Source organism: Actinia tenebrosa, unplaced genomic scaffold (assembly GCF_029948245.1).
Source record: "Actinia tenebrosa isolate PJP-AT-01 unplaced genomic scaffold, QUT_ActTen_1.0 PGA_scaffold14__42_contigs__length_11649687, whole genome shotgun sequence".
NCBI lineage: Eukaryota > Metazoa > Cnidaria > Anthozoa > Actiniaria > Actiniidae > Actinia > Actinia tenebrosa.
In genome coordinates, this window is record NW_028292574.1 from 1639252 (window position 1) to 1653868 (window position 14617).

The 14617-nt window shown below is 39.8% G+C and overlaps 1 protein-coding gene, 1 long non-coding RNA gene and 1 pseudogene across 7 annotated transcripts in view; 1 reads left to right on the plus strand and 2 right to left on the minus strand.

Moving 5' to 3' along the window:
* Nucleotides 1–14617, plus strand: part of LOC116288671 (uncharacterized) — a 371660-nt gene that overhangs the window by 270304 nt on the left and 86739 nt on the right. The gene's annotated exons all lie outside the window — the stretch shown is intronic.
* The window catches only part of LOC148911163 (uncharacterized), a 130689-nt gene that overhangs the window by 42769 nt on the left and 73303 nt on the right, over nucleotides 1–14617 (minus strand). For all 6 annotated transcript variants that reach the window (XM_089029972.1, XM_089029971.1, XM_089029974.1 and 3 more), the window contains 2 exons: nucleotides 3437–3572; nucleotides 2374–2609 (listed from right to left, as the gene is read on the minus strand). In XM_089029972.1, the coding sequence (XP_088886098.1) occupies nucleotides 2374–2609; nucleotides 3437–3572 (372 nt within the window). The remainder of the gene's footprint in view (nucleotides 1–2373; nucleotides 2610–3436; nucleotides 3573–14617) is intronic.
* Nucleotides 10417–11006, minus strand: LOC116289172 (uncharacterized; annotated as a pseudogene).

Consider the following 14617-nt stretch of genomic DNA (forward strand, 5'->3'; position numbering starts at 1 on the left):
TTGGAATCATTAACGGTGTACAGAAATTCCGACAGTATTTGCTGGGACGCACCTTCACGTTAGAAACTGATCACCAACCTCTCGTTAAGCTTTTTGGGGAACATACCGCAATACCCCAACTTGCTGCTGCGAGAATTAAACGTTGGGCACTGATCGTATCTGCGTACAGTTACAAGGTAAAGTACATTTCTTCAAAAGAAAATGCGTGTGCTGACTATTTGTCTCGAGCTCCATTACAGGAACCACCTGATTTGTCCGACTTGCCAGAGCAGGAAGATGTACTGCTGATCGATGAAGAGTTGCTGAGTCAACTTCCCCTTACAGCTAAGACAGCGGCGTCAGAAACGCAAAAGGATCCCTGCTTGGCAAAGGTACTGCAATTAACGAGAGAAGGCTGGCCAAGTAAGTGTGATGATGATAAATTGCAACCATACTTCTCACGCAAAACTGAATTAACTGTCGAACAAGGATGTGTGTTGTGGGGAAGCAGAGTCGTTGTACCCTCCACACTCAGACCCACACTCTTCTTGGACTTTCATAGTGAACACACAGGAACTGTTAGAATGAAGGGGCTAGCCAGACAGTATTTCTGGTGGCCTAAGATGAATGACGAGATCGAGCAGATGGCTAAGAATTGCGCAAGCTGCCAGGAAACTGCTTCTGCCCCTCCTAGTCCACCCGTAGCTAAGAGGAACTGGCCATCTGGCCCTCGGAAGAGACTATATATTGATTATGCTGGTCCTTATATGGGTAGCATGTTTCTTGTTGTCATTGACTCGTACTCTAAGTGGTTAGAAGTGATACCCATGAATTCCACTACAACGACTGCAACCATACAACAGCTCAGGAAAGTGTTTGCTAATTTAGGCCTCCCAGAACATATCGTTTCAGATAATGGCCTGCAGTTTTCCAGTAGCGAATTTAAAGAATTCCTGATGAAAAACAACATCCGACACACCCTCTGACACCTCCAGGCCATCCGGCATCAAACGGTATGGCTGAACGCTATGTCAGGTATTTTAAATCACAGTTGAAGAAGATGGAGAAGGGTGAGGGTACCTTACAGGATAAGGTATCGCGTATCCTCCTTACTTACAGATGTACGCCACACGCTACAACGACAGAGAGCCCTGCATATTTGCTGATGCGTAGACAGTTAAGGACAAGGTTCTCAAGCCTGAGGCCTTCGCTTGATAGCCAGAAGGATGCCGAAACATTTGAGCAGAACACAAGTTGCCTACCCAAGTTTGCAGTGGGAGATAAAGTGTATGTACTTAATCTCCGTGCTGTTCCTCGTTGGTTGCCAGGGATCGTTATTGAAGTATTGCAACGATCGTACTATGTACACGTAGATGGACAACCAGTATGGAAGAGGCATGAAGATCAACTTCGGCCCCGATCCATGCAGTGCAAGTCTGAAGGTAGCATTCCTACGCCACCTACTGTTGTTCCAGTTCTTGAAAGACATCCTGGCGTAACACCTACAGGGACAGCACCGCAACGTCTACCGGAAACACCATCAAGGACAGAAGAATCGACTAACGGTCCACCAGAAACAAATCGCCGTTCTGCTGAGAGTACGTCACAGACACCTCAAGTTAACCCACACGTTGCTGCATCTACTCCGAAAGCTACAGAACCCAAGCCAACTGTTGCTACAGCACCAACGGCTTCAGTACCGAGGCGGAATCCTCCACGAGAACGCAAGCCACCTTCCCGTTACGGATGGGAATGAAACTAGAATCATTTATACTAACGTTGTTTAAAAAAAAAAAAAAAAAAAAAAAAAAAGAGTAGGGACACTGAACACTTAGCATTGTGCCGTATCTAGGTATCTTTTTTTCTTAAGAGAGGGGATTTGATATGTATAGAGGTTACGTTAGTTATTATGTATGCCCAGGGTTAGGGACCCCCCGAGGATGAATTGTAATACACACGTGCGAGCCGAAGAAGTAATGGAGTCAGTAAAATCGAGTTGAGTTTTTCGATATCTTGCGTCTTTTACTATATTTTGCGACCCAATTCACAACAATGATCATAATCACTATCACCATGATCACCACCACCACTACCATCATCACCATCATCATCATCATCACCACCACCATCACGATCATCATCACCATCACCATCAACCGTGAAAACACAAGGGTTGTGACGTCACAACTGTGTTTACATACCCTCATGCGAACATAGCTATCAACCAATCACAGCGTGAGTACAATTTAATTTTTTTCATAAATAATATTAAACACTCGAAAATGTTCGTTTAATGTAATTAATTATGTTTCGTGCAGAACCTAAAATAGGAATGAATAAAAAATATAATTCCTCTCCAAGCAAGACCATAGGTTGCACTAAAACCACACTAACCTTTATCATCGTTCATAATGTTAACTGTCAAGTTGTTCCGGGTCTCATTCACAGTGACATAACTTGAGCCTTTTTTCATAGTTATGTAAAACGTCTCCATATATTCTGTTTGTTTGTCGTTATTTAAAGGTACGTTGATGCATTTAAACGTTTCGTTTAATCCAAAATCCACAAGAATAGAATTAAGGGGAGTGAAATCATCATTTGAAGCAGCAGTGCCCTGAACTGTGGACAGCCTGTAAAAGTACCAAATAAAGTTAAATCAAATAGATCATGACACAGACAATCACGTGCTTGAAATTCGTGAAAGATAATGACAGTGATGTCACTTTTCAATCCTACGTTACAAAAAACAAACAAACAACAACAACAAAAAAAAAAACCAGACAAAAAAACACCTTATACCTTGGCGATTCAAAGAAAAGAAAAGTAAACAAACAAAAGTCATATTAAATTAAATCCACCTTACGGCTTCTTAAATAATAATAAAAGTTTGCTGCAAAATACTAGATTAAAATATAATTTGATATTTAAAAAAGGAAACGTTTTTTAAAACACCCCAACCTAAACCCCAATACTCCCAACCCCTCCGCCCCGTTATCAGATAATCATTTAATAAGGGCTCTAAAATATGATAATAAAATATGCCATAAGCGATATGTGAGGATAATTTAAATTAATCTAAAATTTAACTACATCTGGTAAGGGTTATCAAGAACTGAACATCTTTTATTATATAATTACCAATGAAATATCCATTTTTCTCTGTTTCGAAAAATTGATATCTTCACACGTGAAAATAACACATGTTATTTTCACGTGTGAAGATAACACCATTGTGATGGCTATTCAAAAATACACGGAAAGAATTGCCTGAAAAAGCCAAAACATACTTCATTGATAATTATATAATAAACAGAATATTACATGGCCGCTTGGAGATACGAATTTTATCTTCTCGTGTTGAAAATCTCTCACTCGTTCGCTGCGCTCACTTGTGAGAGATCTTTTCAACACTCGAAGATAAATTTCGTATCACCGCGCGCCAATATCCTCTATTTACCTTACACTTAGTGCACCAGAAGATACATTTCCTAATCCAGCTGGGCTCCTGGCTTCACCTTGTCTGTTCATACACACTGTCGCATTACCATCGCTCTCTGACACAGTTAGAGATGTCTTTGAAAACCCGATCGAAACTGTCGAAAAAAAGCACATAAAATTCTTAAATTTTTAAACAATGAAGATCATCTTAGTTTTCCTGAAGAGGCGATATATGGCCTTGGGATGATGTGAAGGAACCGTTGCATCCAGCTCGTTATTTTCAAACTCTTCTCTTACCTTTTCAAACATCTAATGTGATTTATTTAATCTTTTCAACGCCGAATTAAAGTGTCGTATCGTTGGGAAACATTAACGGGATAAAAGGGTTTCGATTCGGTTTTAAAAATGCGATAATTTAACGTTTTATTTTCTCGAACGGCTCAGCTTTGAACCGAAAGCGGAAGAGTTATCCTAAGGAGTATGCACGATCTAAATTTTTCGAGAATTCTGATATCCCAAAGCTAACAGCGCAGGATGTAGAAGGCACAAATGTAAAAACTGGACCCAAATGAAATAAGGGTCACAAATGTAATAAACTTTGGTCACAAATGTAATAAAAAAGATTTTTGCATCAGTCTCAAGGCCAAAACTAATTTTGCTTTTAATTGTTGTAAACTCAAAATCCATTGTACAACTGTACACCGTGTATGCACATTTTCCAAAATGTTTTTCTCAGATATAAGATCACAAATTATTTCTACAAGCTTTATTGAACTCAACTTTTACATCAGACAATCAGATAAATAGGTATAAAATAGAGATTACAACATCAGCATATCGCTTTCATGTTTTTCATGCATGTCAATTGATTTTGTGACAAAATTGACTGACTTTTTCTTATAAGCTTACACGAAAACCGTTAGCTCATTTCAGGGAGGGGTCCGCACCCCCTGCACCCCACCCTAGATCCGCCCGTGCTTCCATCAAGTTTGCAACTGAAACAGTTCTTCAGTTCCAAGCTCTTCAATACTTCGGCAGTTGACATTTAGACGCCGAATTTTGACAAACAAACGAACGATCGAACAAACGAATGATGAATAATGCGGAATGTGATGTTTTAAGGGGACAATTATTGTCAGACTACTGGCATTAAACCATGGTTTTGTGTTGCAGTTGTTTGGAAAAAAATCTTTTGGACCAATAGTGATAGCTTGTGATCGTTCCTAAACTGACTAATCTATTCGACAATTATTGAGACATCAAATTAACGAAAAAAATAAACACACGTACACACAAAAACATGAAAATAAATAGCGAAAAAAGAAATAGAAATACATTATTCGAAATTAATTCAATTTTATTATCAATAACAGCGTAATTTATGAATAGAATTAGCATGATTTTAAAAGTTATTTATGATCAATTTATTTTCGATAATGCAAGCCACTTTTGGATCACGAGTATTAATTAAAGTCAGCTGAAAGTTTTTTATTTGTTTTTTATTTTATTAGAGTGTAACAGTATATCCCTGAAAAATTAATTTTACTAAATAGTACAATTCTATTCAAATTCTAATATTTTCTATTGTTTAGTTAGCACTATTTTTTACTATTTAGTCAATTGCATTTCGTGGATATATTGCTTGCACTCTATTATATATTTTTTAGTTTTTTTTATTATGAATTATTTCTTGTGTTTTCTTTTTGTTTTCCAATTTGATTATATTTTTTACTTGGACTGATACATTAGATTTCTTTCGGGTTTTTGGACATTTGTGACCTTTATTACATTTGTGACCTAAGTTTATTACGTTTGTGACCTTTATTACTTTTGTGACCTAAGTTTATTACATTTGTGACCTTTATTACATTTGTGACCAAAGTTTATTACATTTGTGACCCTTATTACATTTGGGTCCATTTTTGGCATTGGTGAAACACGAGGTGAAAATGCACGTCGAGATCTGTCATATCGGGACACGGAGGAGTTGAAAGAGGTTGAACATATGTGGTTTTCGTGGTAAGAGTGCCTTAATCCAACTTACTTTAAACTTAATTCTGTAGTATTCTAAGCAGATAATTAGAAACTGGAGCTAAATTAGAAACTGTTTTTTGATACAACTCGAATTAGTTACGTAAACAAAAGATTGTAAATGGACAGGCCAGGAATTTCTACTGCGTCATTGATGTAAAATAGTACTCGCACGAGTTTTATATTATTTTATTAGCTAGAAAAATGATATTTTGTTTGATTAGCAAAACATATTCATTTCTAGTCGAATATTTTTATGAAAAAAAACGTATTTCATGCCGAAAGCTTGAATGGGGGCGGGCCAGGAATTTCTACTGTGTCATTGATCTAAAATAGTACTCGCACGAGTTATATGTTATTGTATTAACTAAAGTAATGATTTTTGTTTTGGTTAGCTAAACGTATCTATTTCTAGTCGAATATTTTTTATGAAAAAGGGATTTTCATGCCGAAACCTTCAACGAGTGGGTGGACGAGGAATTTACTGCGTCATAATTTACATAAAAGAGTACTCACACGAGTTTTATATTAGTTTATTTATAGCTCCTTTCACGGTTTCAGACGCCATATTGTTTGGGGGACAAATTTACTAAGAAGCGTAGGGAAAGAGATACGTTTTTCGCAATATTTCTATTCTGAGGTTAGCCTGCGAGCAGAGTCTCCTTTACCTTCCCACGAGAGAGAGAAAGGAAAGAGTCTTCTTTCTTTTCTCTCACTCGAGGGAGGGTAAATTTTTGAGACCAAACTTTTTCTGTAGATGGAGAATCCTCTGTTCAATGTTTTGTGTGGTGTTTGAGCCGATGGAGCCACCATCATGGTCTCTTGAGGTGTCACGATGTAGTTGAAGTTTCAATGGCGTATTTTCTGCCTTCAAAGGGAGCCATCCGGGCGCAATACGTCGTATACATGAGGAGCTTTGGTCAAAAAATTTTAAACTTTGATTGACAGAAAGTAGTTTCATGTTACGTTTAGCGACACCTCCAAGGTATCGCAGTCAAACATTGCATTAGAGCAGATTGTTTTATTAAGAATACACTACATTAGTTTTCATGTTATTTTTGTTTTATCAAGCATTCGACTGTGTGACTAGAGTAGGCTAACGACTCTACGATGAGCCTGAATGAAATCATAGAAATTCTAATCAATAGTCGGATTTTGCATATTTTGTTAACGATTAGAAAGCGTACAACGAAAATTATTTCTTTATCGTATTTAGAAGGGAAAAAAAACATTAAAAAGTAGCGTGAACTGTTCAGTGTTGGCGCCAGCTAACGTAAGAGGGCCGCGAAACTATTGTACGAAGAAGGCCTTGAAAACACACGAGAAAATCTTACACATATAAAGTTCTCCCGTCGAAGTCTTGACGGCCCATAATCTCAAACTAAAAATCCACTAAAATACCAAGGACGCCAAAATATAGTATTACACAAAGTTCTATTTCCGGTCGATTATCGGCTGAAACACACTAGTGCCGTTACACTGCTTCCCTAAATGCTTGTCATTTGAAAATAATCAAATAAATGGAATTACAAATGAATGGGATAATGTCAATCTAAACTTGCTACCTTTGATAAAAGGCATTGTTTCTGTATCTCTTAATCAAAACACCATTACAACACTAAATGTCATTCTCAAATAATCACATTGATAACTGAAACTAAGATGTATAGGTAACGATATTGTTTCTTGTTCAGTTCAAGACTGTTATATCAGGCAGTTTCCTACTTCCTGCTGATTAGTGTTAAATTTCTTCTCTTGCTAGAAGAAGAACCAGCTTGTGGATAGGTCTGTGATATTTCTTGTGTTGTCCGTCTCTCGTAGTCATGATCTGTACCTTGCGGATCAGTCCATCTTGACTTGGGTAGGTTTTCGTTATCCTAGCGAGTGGCCACTGGTTTCTTGCTGCATCGTCTTTACGTAGAAGGATAATGTCGCCAACTTGGCTGTTCCGTTGTTTCTTGTTCCACTTACGTCTGTTGATAATCAGGTTCAAGTACTCCCTCTGCCATCTTGACCAAAACTGATTGGCCAAGTACTGAACACGCCTCCATCTTTTTCGGCAATAGACGTCAGGACTTTCGAACTTCCCAGGTGGTGGCAGGATTACAGGTGACTTGCCTGTCAGGAGGTGGTTTGGCGTCAGTGGTTCAGGGGCTGTAGAATCGGACAGATTGGAAACTGTTAGGAGCCAGCTGTTAATAACATTCTCTACTTCCGTCATAAGGGTTCTGAACGATTCATCATCCAGCTGGGTGCCCAACTTGTTTAGCAGTGACGAGATGACCAAAAGGGCTGTTCTTATCATCCGTTCCCATACGCCGCCCATATGAAAAGCGTGCGGAACGTTGAACTTGAACTCAGTCAGTTCGCAGTCGTGCTTGCATAGGAAGCCTTTGATCTTGGATGTATTGAGTTCGTTGTTCGCACCGACAAAGTTGGTGCCTTGGTCCGACCTCAGTATACGTACTTTGCCTCTTCTGTTAATGAAACGCCTGAGAGCGTTTATGAAGGAGTCCGTGTCCATGGAATTCAATGTCTCTAGGTGGACTGCACGCGAAGAGAGACATGTAAAGATCAGACCATAGCGTTTGAGGGGTTCCCGTCCTTCCTTGACGAGAAAGGGGCCAAAGACATCCATACCAGAGTACGTAAAAGGGGGTGCGGGTTTGATGCGCTCCACGGGTAAGTCAGCCATTTTCTGTGTTTGCAGCTTACCTCTCTCTTTGCGACAGGTGATGCACTTGGAGATGTTGAATGCTATCACCGATCATCCGTTGATGATCCAGAAGCCTGCTTGACGTACAGCTTTAAGCGTTGCGCTTCTTCCTTGATGGTGAATCACCTCGCAGTGGAAATGACGAACGATGAGCACTGTGATGTGACTTCTTTTAGGGAGTATCAGGGGGTGCTTGATTTCATATGGGGCGTCTGAGGTGGTTATGCGTCCGCCAACTCTGAGTAGACCGTCTCGGTCAACGAATGGGTCTAGACGGAAGAGAGAGCTCTTCTTTTTGAGGCTCGAGTTTCTACTTCTTGTCGCCTTGCAATCCTGAAATTGGTTGTCGTTTCCTTTCAGCTCTTTAAGGATCCTTATCTCTCCGCCAAAGTGTTCGTCTTCAAGGTTTCAAATGATTAGCTTCTCAGCCTCTTGCAGTTCCGGCACTGTGCGTTCGTGAGAATCAGTTTCTTTGGGGGTGGTTTTCTTGGAAAGAACTCTTTCTCTTAGTCTTCTGATGCCGTGTCGAATGGCGGTTATCCACAACTTTGCCTTGTGCCATGTCCAAAAACGTTCAATATACATGTGGATGGGCTGCGGCGGCTTGACTTCAGCCCCCTTTCTGAGGAGTGTTGTGGCTTGTGCTTCGGAAGCTTGGTCTTCGATCTTAGGGCCTGTTCTGACTTCCATGTCGTCGTCTGCTAATTCAGTGAGGTAACGAGGTTCACTGAAGAAAGGTACATCTGCTTCCCAAAGCATGTCTGGATCTCTGAGCCATCGGCAGTTGTTTAAGAGTTCCTTGGCTGACATAGAGCGGGAGGCTTCGTCTGCGGGATTGTCTTTACCTCTGATGTGATTCCACTGAACTGGGTCTGTGCGGTCTCTGATGTACTGAACTCTGTTGCCAACATATACATGGAAACGTCGAGCGTTGTTATTGATGTAACCAATGACGATCTCCGAGTCTGTGTAGAAGGCGCACTTTAGGTCCTTGTAATTGAGCTCGCTCTTCAGCATGTCGGCTACATTTACAGATATGACGGAGGCTGTTAATTCCATCCGTGGTATAGAGATGGCTTTCAGTGGTCCGACGCGTGACTTGGCCATGAGGAAGCTAACGTGGACCTCACCGCGTGCATTAACTAGACGGAGATAAGATACTTGTCCAAGCCCGTCGTCGCTTCCATCAGAGAAACTGTGGACTTCTGCTTTCACGGGGATCCCGAATCCTGGGGGCTTAACACATCGATCTATCTTTACCTTTTCTAAAAGAGGCAGCTCCGAACGCCATCTTTCCCATTTCTGAGCGATGTCATCGGGTACCGGGTCGTCCCATCCAACGTTTTGTTGGCACAGAATTTGGAGAAGCTGCTTACCCGCCAGGATGACAGGTGAGACGATTCCGAGGGGGTCATAAACAGAACTTGTGGTTGACAGGATTCCCCTGCCTGTTAGAGGCTTGTCTTTCAACTCTATCCTGAAGCCTGGAGTGTCTGACTCTATGCACCAATAATTACCCAGTGATCGTTGAAATGGTAACGCGTCGTGTCTCAGGTCCAGGTCTTTGAGGTCTTTAGCTCTATCGCCTTTGGGTATAGCTTCGAGTACTTTCTTGCTGTTGCTCGCAAATTTTTGGAGACGGAGATTCTTCGCTGCGCACACGGCTTGGTTCTCTTTGATGAGCTTGACGGCGTGGTCTAAGTTTGGAGCCGACTTAAGTCCGTCGTCGACATAGAAATCTTTCAGGAGAAAATCTGCTGCTTCGTCTCCGAACTCTTCTCGGCCGGCTTTGGCAGTCTCGTGAAGACAGAAGTTAGCTACTCCTGGAGAGGACAAAGCTTCCTTCGAACCACAGGAATCGCAGAAAGTCTTTGCTTTAGGGTTCACAAAGAAGCTGTGAAACATTTGCTCTACGTCACATATGAAAGCAATGTCATCTTTCCGAAACCTGAGAAGTACCCCGACCAGGGCATTCATCAAGTCTGGTCCTTGAAGTAGGTGCTTGTTTAGTGACTCGTTATCGAACACAGCACTGCAGTCAAATACTACTTACCGGCGTTTGCATTGCTACGCGTCCACCCCAGACAAAAATCGCGACGTGCACTTTGCAATAGATTGCCGTTAATCAAACAAGTTGACGTCATTTACACGCGTTTGGATCGGCCCGGATAGGCCCGGTGAGTGTTGCTCATAATACTTGTAAACAATCGACCGAAGTTTTGGGGCCTTTTGAATCACACACGCGTGAATGGTTAGCGTATGGGCGGGATAATCTCTTTCATCATTCCGTCCAGCTTATTGACGCCAACGGTCCTGTTTTTGTACCACACGTCGTCTGTTGGGGACCAATTTCTCTTCGGATACTGGAAGAGGGATTCGCAATTTGGATTGGTCTTTGACAAATACAAGCGCAGAGCTTTGTAGCCGTCGTTTGGGTAGTCAGTTTCATACATTCGAGCTTTTTTCTCTGAGGAGTTTACATCATGTATGCCGCCCGGGTGGTTCTTGGTGGCTTCGTCGTGCGCCATTGTAGCGTAGTGTCGCCCGCTTGCATCAACTTCAAACTTCAAGCTTGATGTCTTTTAGCTCTCGCTGGCCTTCTCTTCCTCTCCGACAGAAAAACAAGATCAGATGGAACCAGACATTCCTTAACAGATTCCATGGATCATTAAGGGAGAGAGCCTTGGAAGTTTTCAACTTCAATAGATCTTGATTTTCTATGACTGGCTTGTGTTGTGTATCCTCCGTGTTTTTTCGCTTCATTTGAACTAGCTGGGCATCAAGCATCTCATTTGAACGGTTCATCGCACAGAATTGCCCATCAACTCTAGTCATTTCTAAATAAGAGAGATTATGTGAAGAATGGGGAATCATTTTTTAAAGAAACACTTTAACATCTTCATACTATTAAAAGGATTTGAAAAAGGTTTGAAAAAAACGATTAAAAAATATTTTTTAAAGCCAAATTCGCGGGCATTTTCTCCAAATTAGGTACCAGTCTCAACTCGGACAGATTCTCGAACCAGTACCAAAATATATGCTTACTTCGTGAGCAAATTTTTCCGTTTTAAAGCGAGATCTGGAGACAAAATTATGGATTTTGAACAATATATAGGCCAGGTTTCTAGGGCTATACAAATGGCGGTAGAAGGATGAAAAATAGTCATCATTTCGAACTGTTTTGCTTTGTTGGGTCAAAGTTAAGTGATGTTAAGTATTAACATAGGTTGATGGGAGTGGAGCGGAAGGGATTCGGTTACCTGTCACAAAGACATAGCTATGTAACTAGATCACATACATTAAGTGTAGTGTTTCATATTGCAGTGTTCGTCTTTCTGTAGTCTACATGTTTTCACCCTACCCTCCCTCCCCAAAGTCAGCAGTCGTATTGTCCAAATATGAACATTATTAAATTGCTCTATTTTAGTACAAACATGCGTATTGTATGATTTGTGTTATGATATTAAAACTCCTGAAAAATCGCTACTTGCTTTCAGCTTCAAAGAGAGCTGGATTTTGGAAGCAATTGAGCAATGGTTGGGCAACCAATTTCAGTTGTTACTTTGAATTATTTTCTTCACGACCATCAGCAGGACCCGAACAAAGTACGGGAAAGATAAATTTCCATACATATTAACACTACGAAACTTGAATTTGGCCCACAAAAAATCGCATGTTGGCAAATTGAATCACCGAAATAAATGGTAAGCTTATATTATGTGGTTGTCATTCTTTAATATTCCTGTGTTACCTTTCTTGCATTAACTTTCGATTTTCTTCAGGAAGCGCTTAAACTTTCAATATATATATATATACACACCTAACCAAAACAATTCTGTAACTTCAGATATATATATGTCTTTTGTCGATAGCCGAAACGATAGAAAAACAAAAGACATATATATATGTAAAGTTGCAGAATTGTTATGGTTAGGTATATACATATATGTATATATATATATATATACAGCGATATGCAGAAATTCTGATCCAACCAAGTATATAGTATATAACTATATCGGGTGCATTATGGGTAATATAGACCCGCGGGATTCAAAGCTAAGCACCAAAGCGTTGGCTGGCCTACCGAGTGTTGTTTACGAACAGCACTAACGTCAAGAGGCGGGAATGGGTTCACTTTTTAATACCTCTACACTATTAGAAAAAAAAGTCATATTGTAAACGGTTTTATTGAGGTAAAGTGAAACATTGGAAGTTTTGCAATTGGTTGAGTTTAAAATCAGTTCTGAAATCGCTCTCCTTAGAAGTTTCGGTTGAGCTGAGCTCAACTCTGAACTCGTTCTTCGCTTATTTATATGTGCCCTTCTAAAACAATCAAACACTCCGAGGACAGCAAAACCAAAACATTCGGTAATATGACTTATGACAAAAGTGGTACAAAATTTGTTCATGAGCTACTCTGGATAGGATATTTTGCTTTATTCGTAGTCTACCGTGTTATTGTTATTGAGTGTCAACTCAGTCAAATCTCAGTTGATAAACAGGCTGAATATAATTTCTAGATAAACGGAGGTTATTCTTACTTAAAAGAGGCATATTCTTCCACTTCTCCTCTGATAGCTTAGTAATTCTTTGTGGTTACTTTTTCTTTTATTTCTCTCTCTCTCTCTTTTGGCTCAAGCTATTAAAAGCTTTGCAATTTTATGCAAAATAAGTTCACCCAAGAGAGAGAAAGTTTGAATATTAATCATCATTGCACTAAAAGCCGTTTGTATTAATCAAAATTGCATAAAATAAACAGCGGTTTATATTGAAAAAAACGCCGACTGTCGAGTCCCTTGCAGGGTGAAAATTCTTTTACTGGTTGGAAAAAGCGGAATTTATTTTCAAAGGTAACTTATCTTTAAACAAAACGCCAGCCAACGCTTTAGTGCTTTTAATCCCGCTTTGAACCCGCGGGTCTATTACCCATAATGCACCCGATATAGTTATATACTATATACTTGGTTGGATCAGAATTTCTGCATATCGCTGTATATATATATATATATATATATAAATGGCCGTGAGAGGAAAATTGATATTCGGAAACTGAAATCTAGTATTTTTTTCTCCAAATTCCCGAATGTGTCACTCAATTCTGTGCGATGTAAACCTTGGGTCAGTTGAGAGCTTCAAACCACAGTTTAAAGGAGGCTGATTCATATATCTTTCAATAGCATGTCGAAAGCCCAGGAGTGTTTTCTTGCTGTACATCTCGCCGGTTGTCTTTCGTGCTTCGGGATAAAACCTGCGGAGATTTGCATCCAGTTGACCAAGCGTCATCTTCTCAAGAGGTGTCTGAATGTGCTTCTCTTTGCACCATGCTAAAAGAATAAAGGTTTGAAAAAGGTTAAGAACAATGAATTTGTATTTTTTACCTATTATCGAGCAATTATTTTTTGTTTTTCTTATTTGCAGTGCGAACCGCGCTCAACAAGCTGTTGTGCAAAACCGGTTGAAAACACGATGTTTTATTTCATTACTTAGTAAATTGGTAGGAGATTTTAGCCGATAGATCGATTCACTGCTTTAAAAATATGTAAACAGTTTGCTATGAATAAAAATAAAGCAGAAATACGAAAAGATTGGCGTTTAACATTTTATAATTTTCCTCGTTGAGAGTGATAGCTGTCTACAACACAACTTACGAAAGCCACGTTAGTGTTTATTGTCTGTGTTGACATTTTCGCGAAAAATATTTTTCATGAAAACTAGTTTCTATCTTTTTAACTAAGTCAAAAGGTCATGCCATTTTATCTCTATAAAAACTATTATTTAATTTTTCTTACCTTTAAACGTGGAAACACACCAGTTTGTCGTTTTTTGGTCTTGGCAGACTGCTTATCAGCGAGGATATCTTGCAACTCGTTTTCGTTCAAGTTAGCAAATCTTTGTGAATTTGTTTCCGGTTTTTGTGGTTTATTAACTGGGGGTTCAATGTTTTGTTACAACTCAAAATCAAAATTAGGAAGCTCGTAATCTTTGTTAGATGGAAAAGAAGCCATGTTTCTAGTTTTAAGTCACGAAACATTTTGTATAGCAAATTAGCCAATCAGAGCACGCGTTATATCTTGCCTATGTTATAAACGTAATTGGTCCGGCTTCTTCGTATGATGAACATCAAAGTGGGGAAGGTATACCAGACCTTACCGGGTTCTGTAACTAATTGACTGGTTGGAAAGCGGCTTGCGTGGTGCCGGTTGAAAATCTTTTGAATGAACTCTATGTAGAAGGAAGGCGGAAGGCGGTCGGAACATTGCGTCCAATAAGCATACCTACATCTACTTCCTGGTGGTAGCGGATTTTGTCTGTGATTGGACTCAAATGGCTCCACTCTCTAGCAATGGCGGGTGTAGCAATGTCGTGGTGGCTAGCCGGAATGCCTTCTTGCGTGTAGGCATAAGGGATTTTGATGGGCGCGTGATCATGATGAACATCTTGTATTTGAAG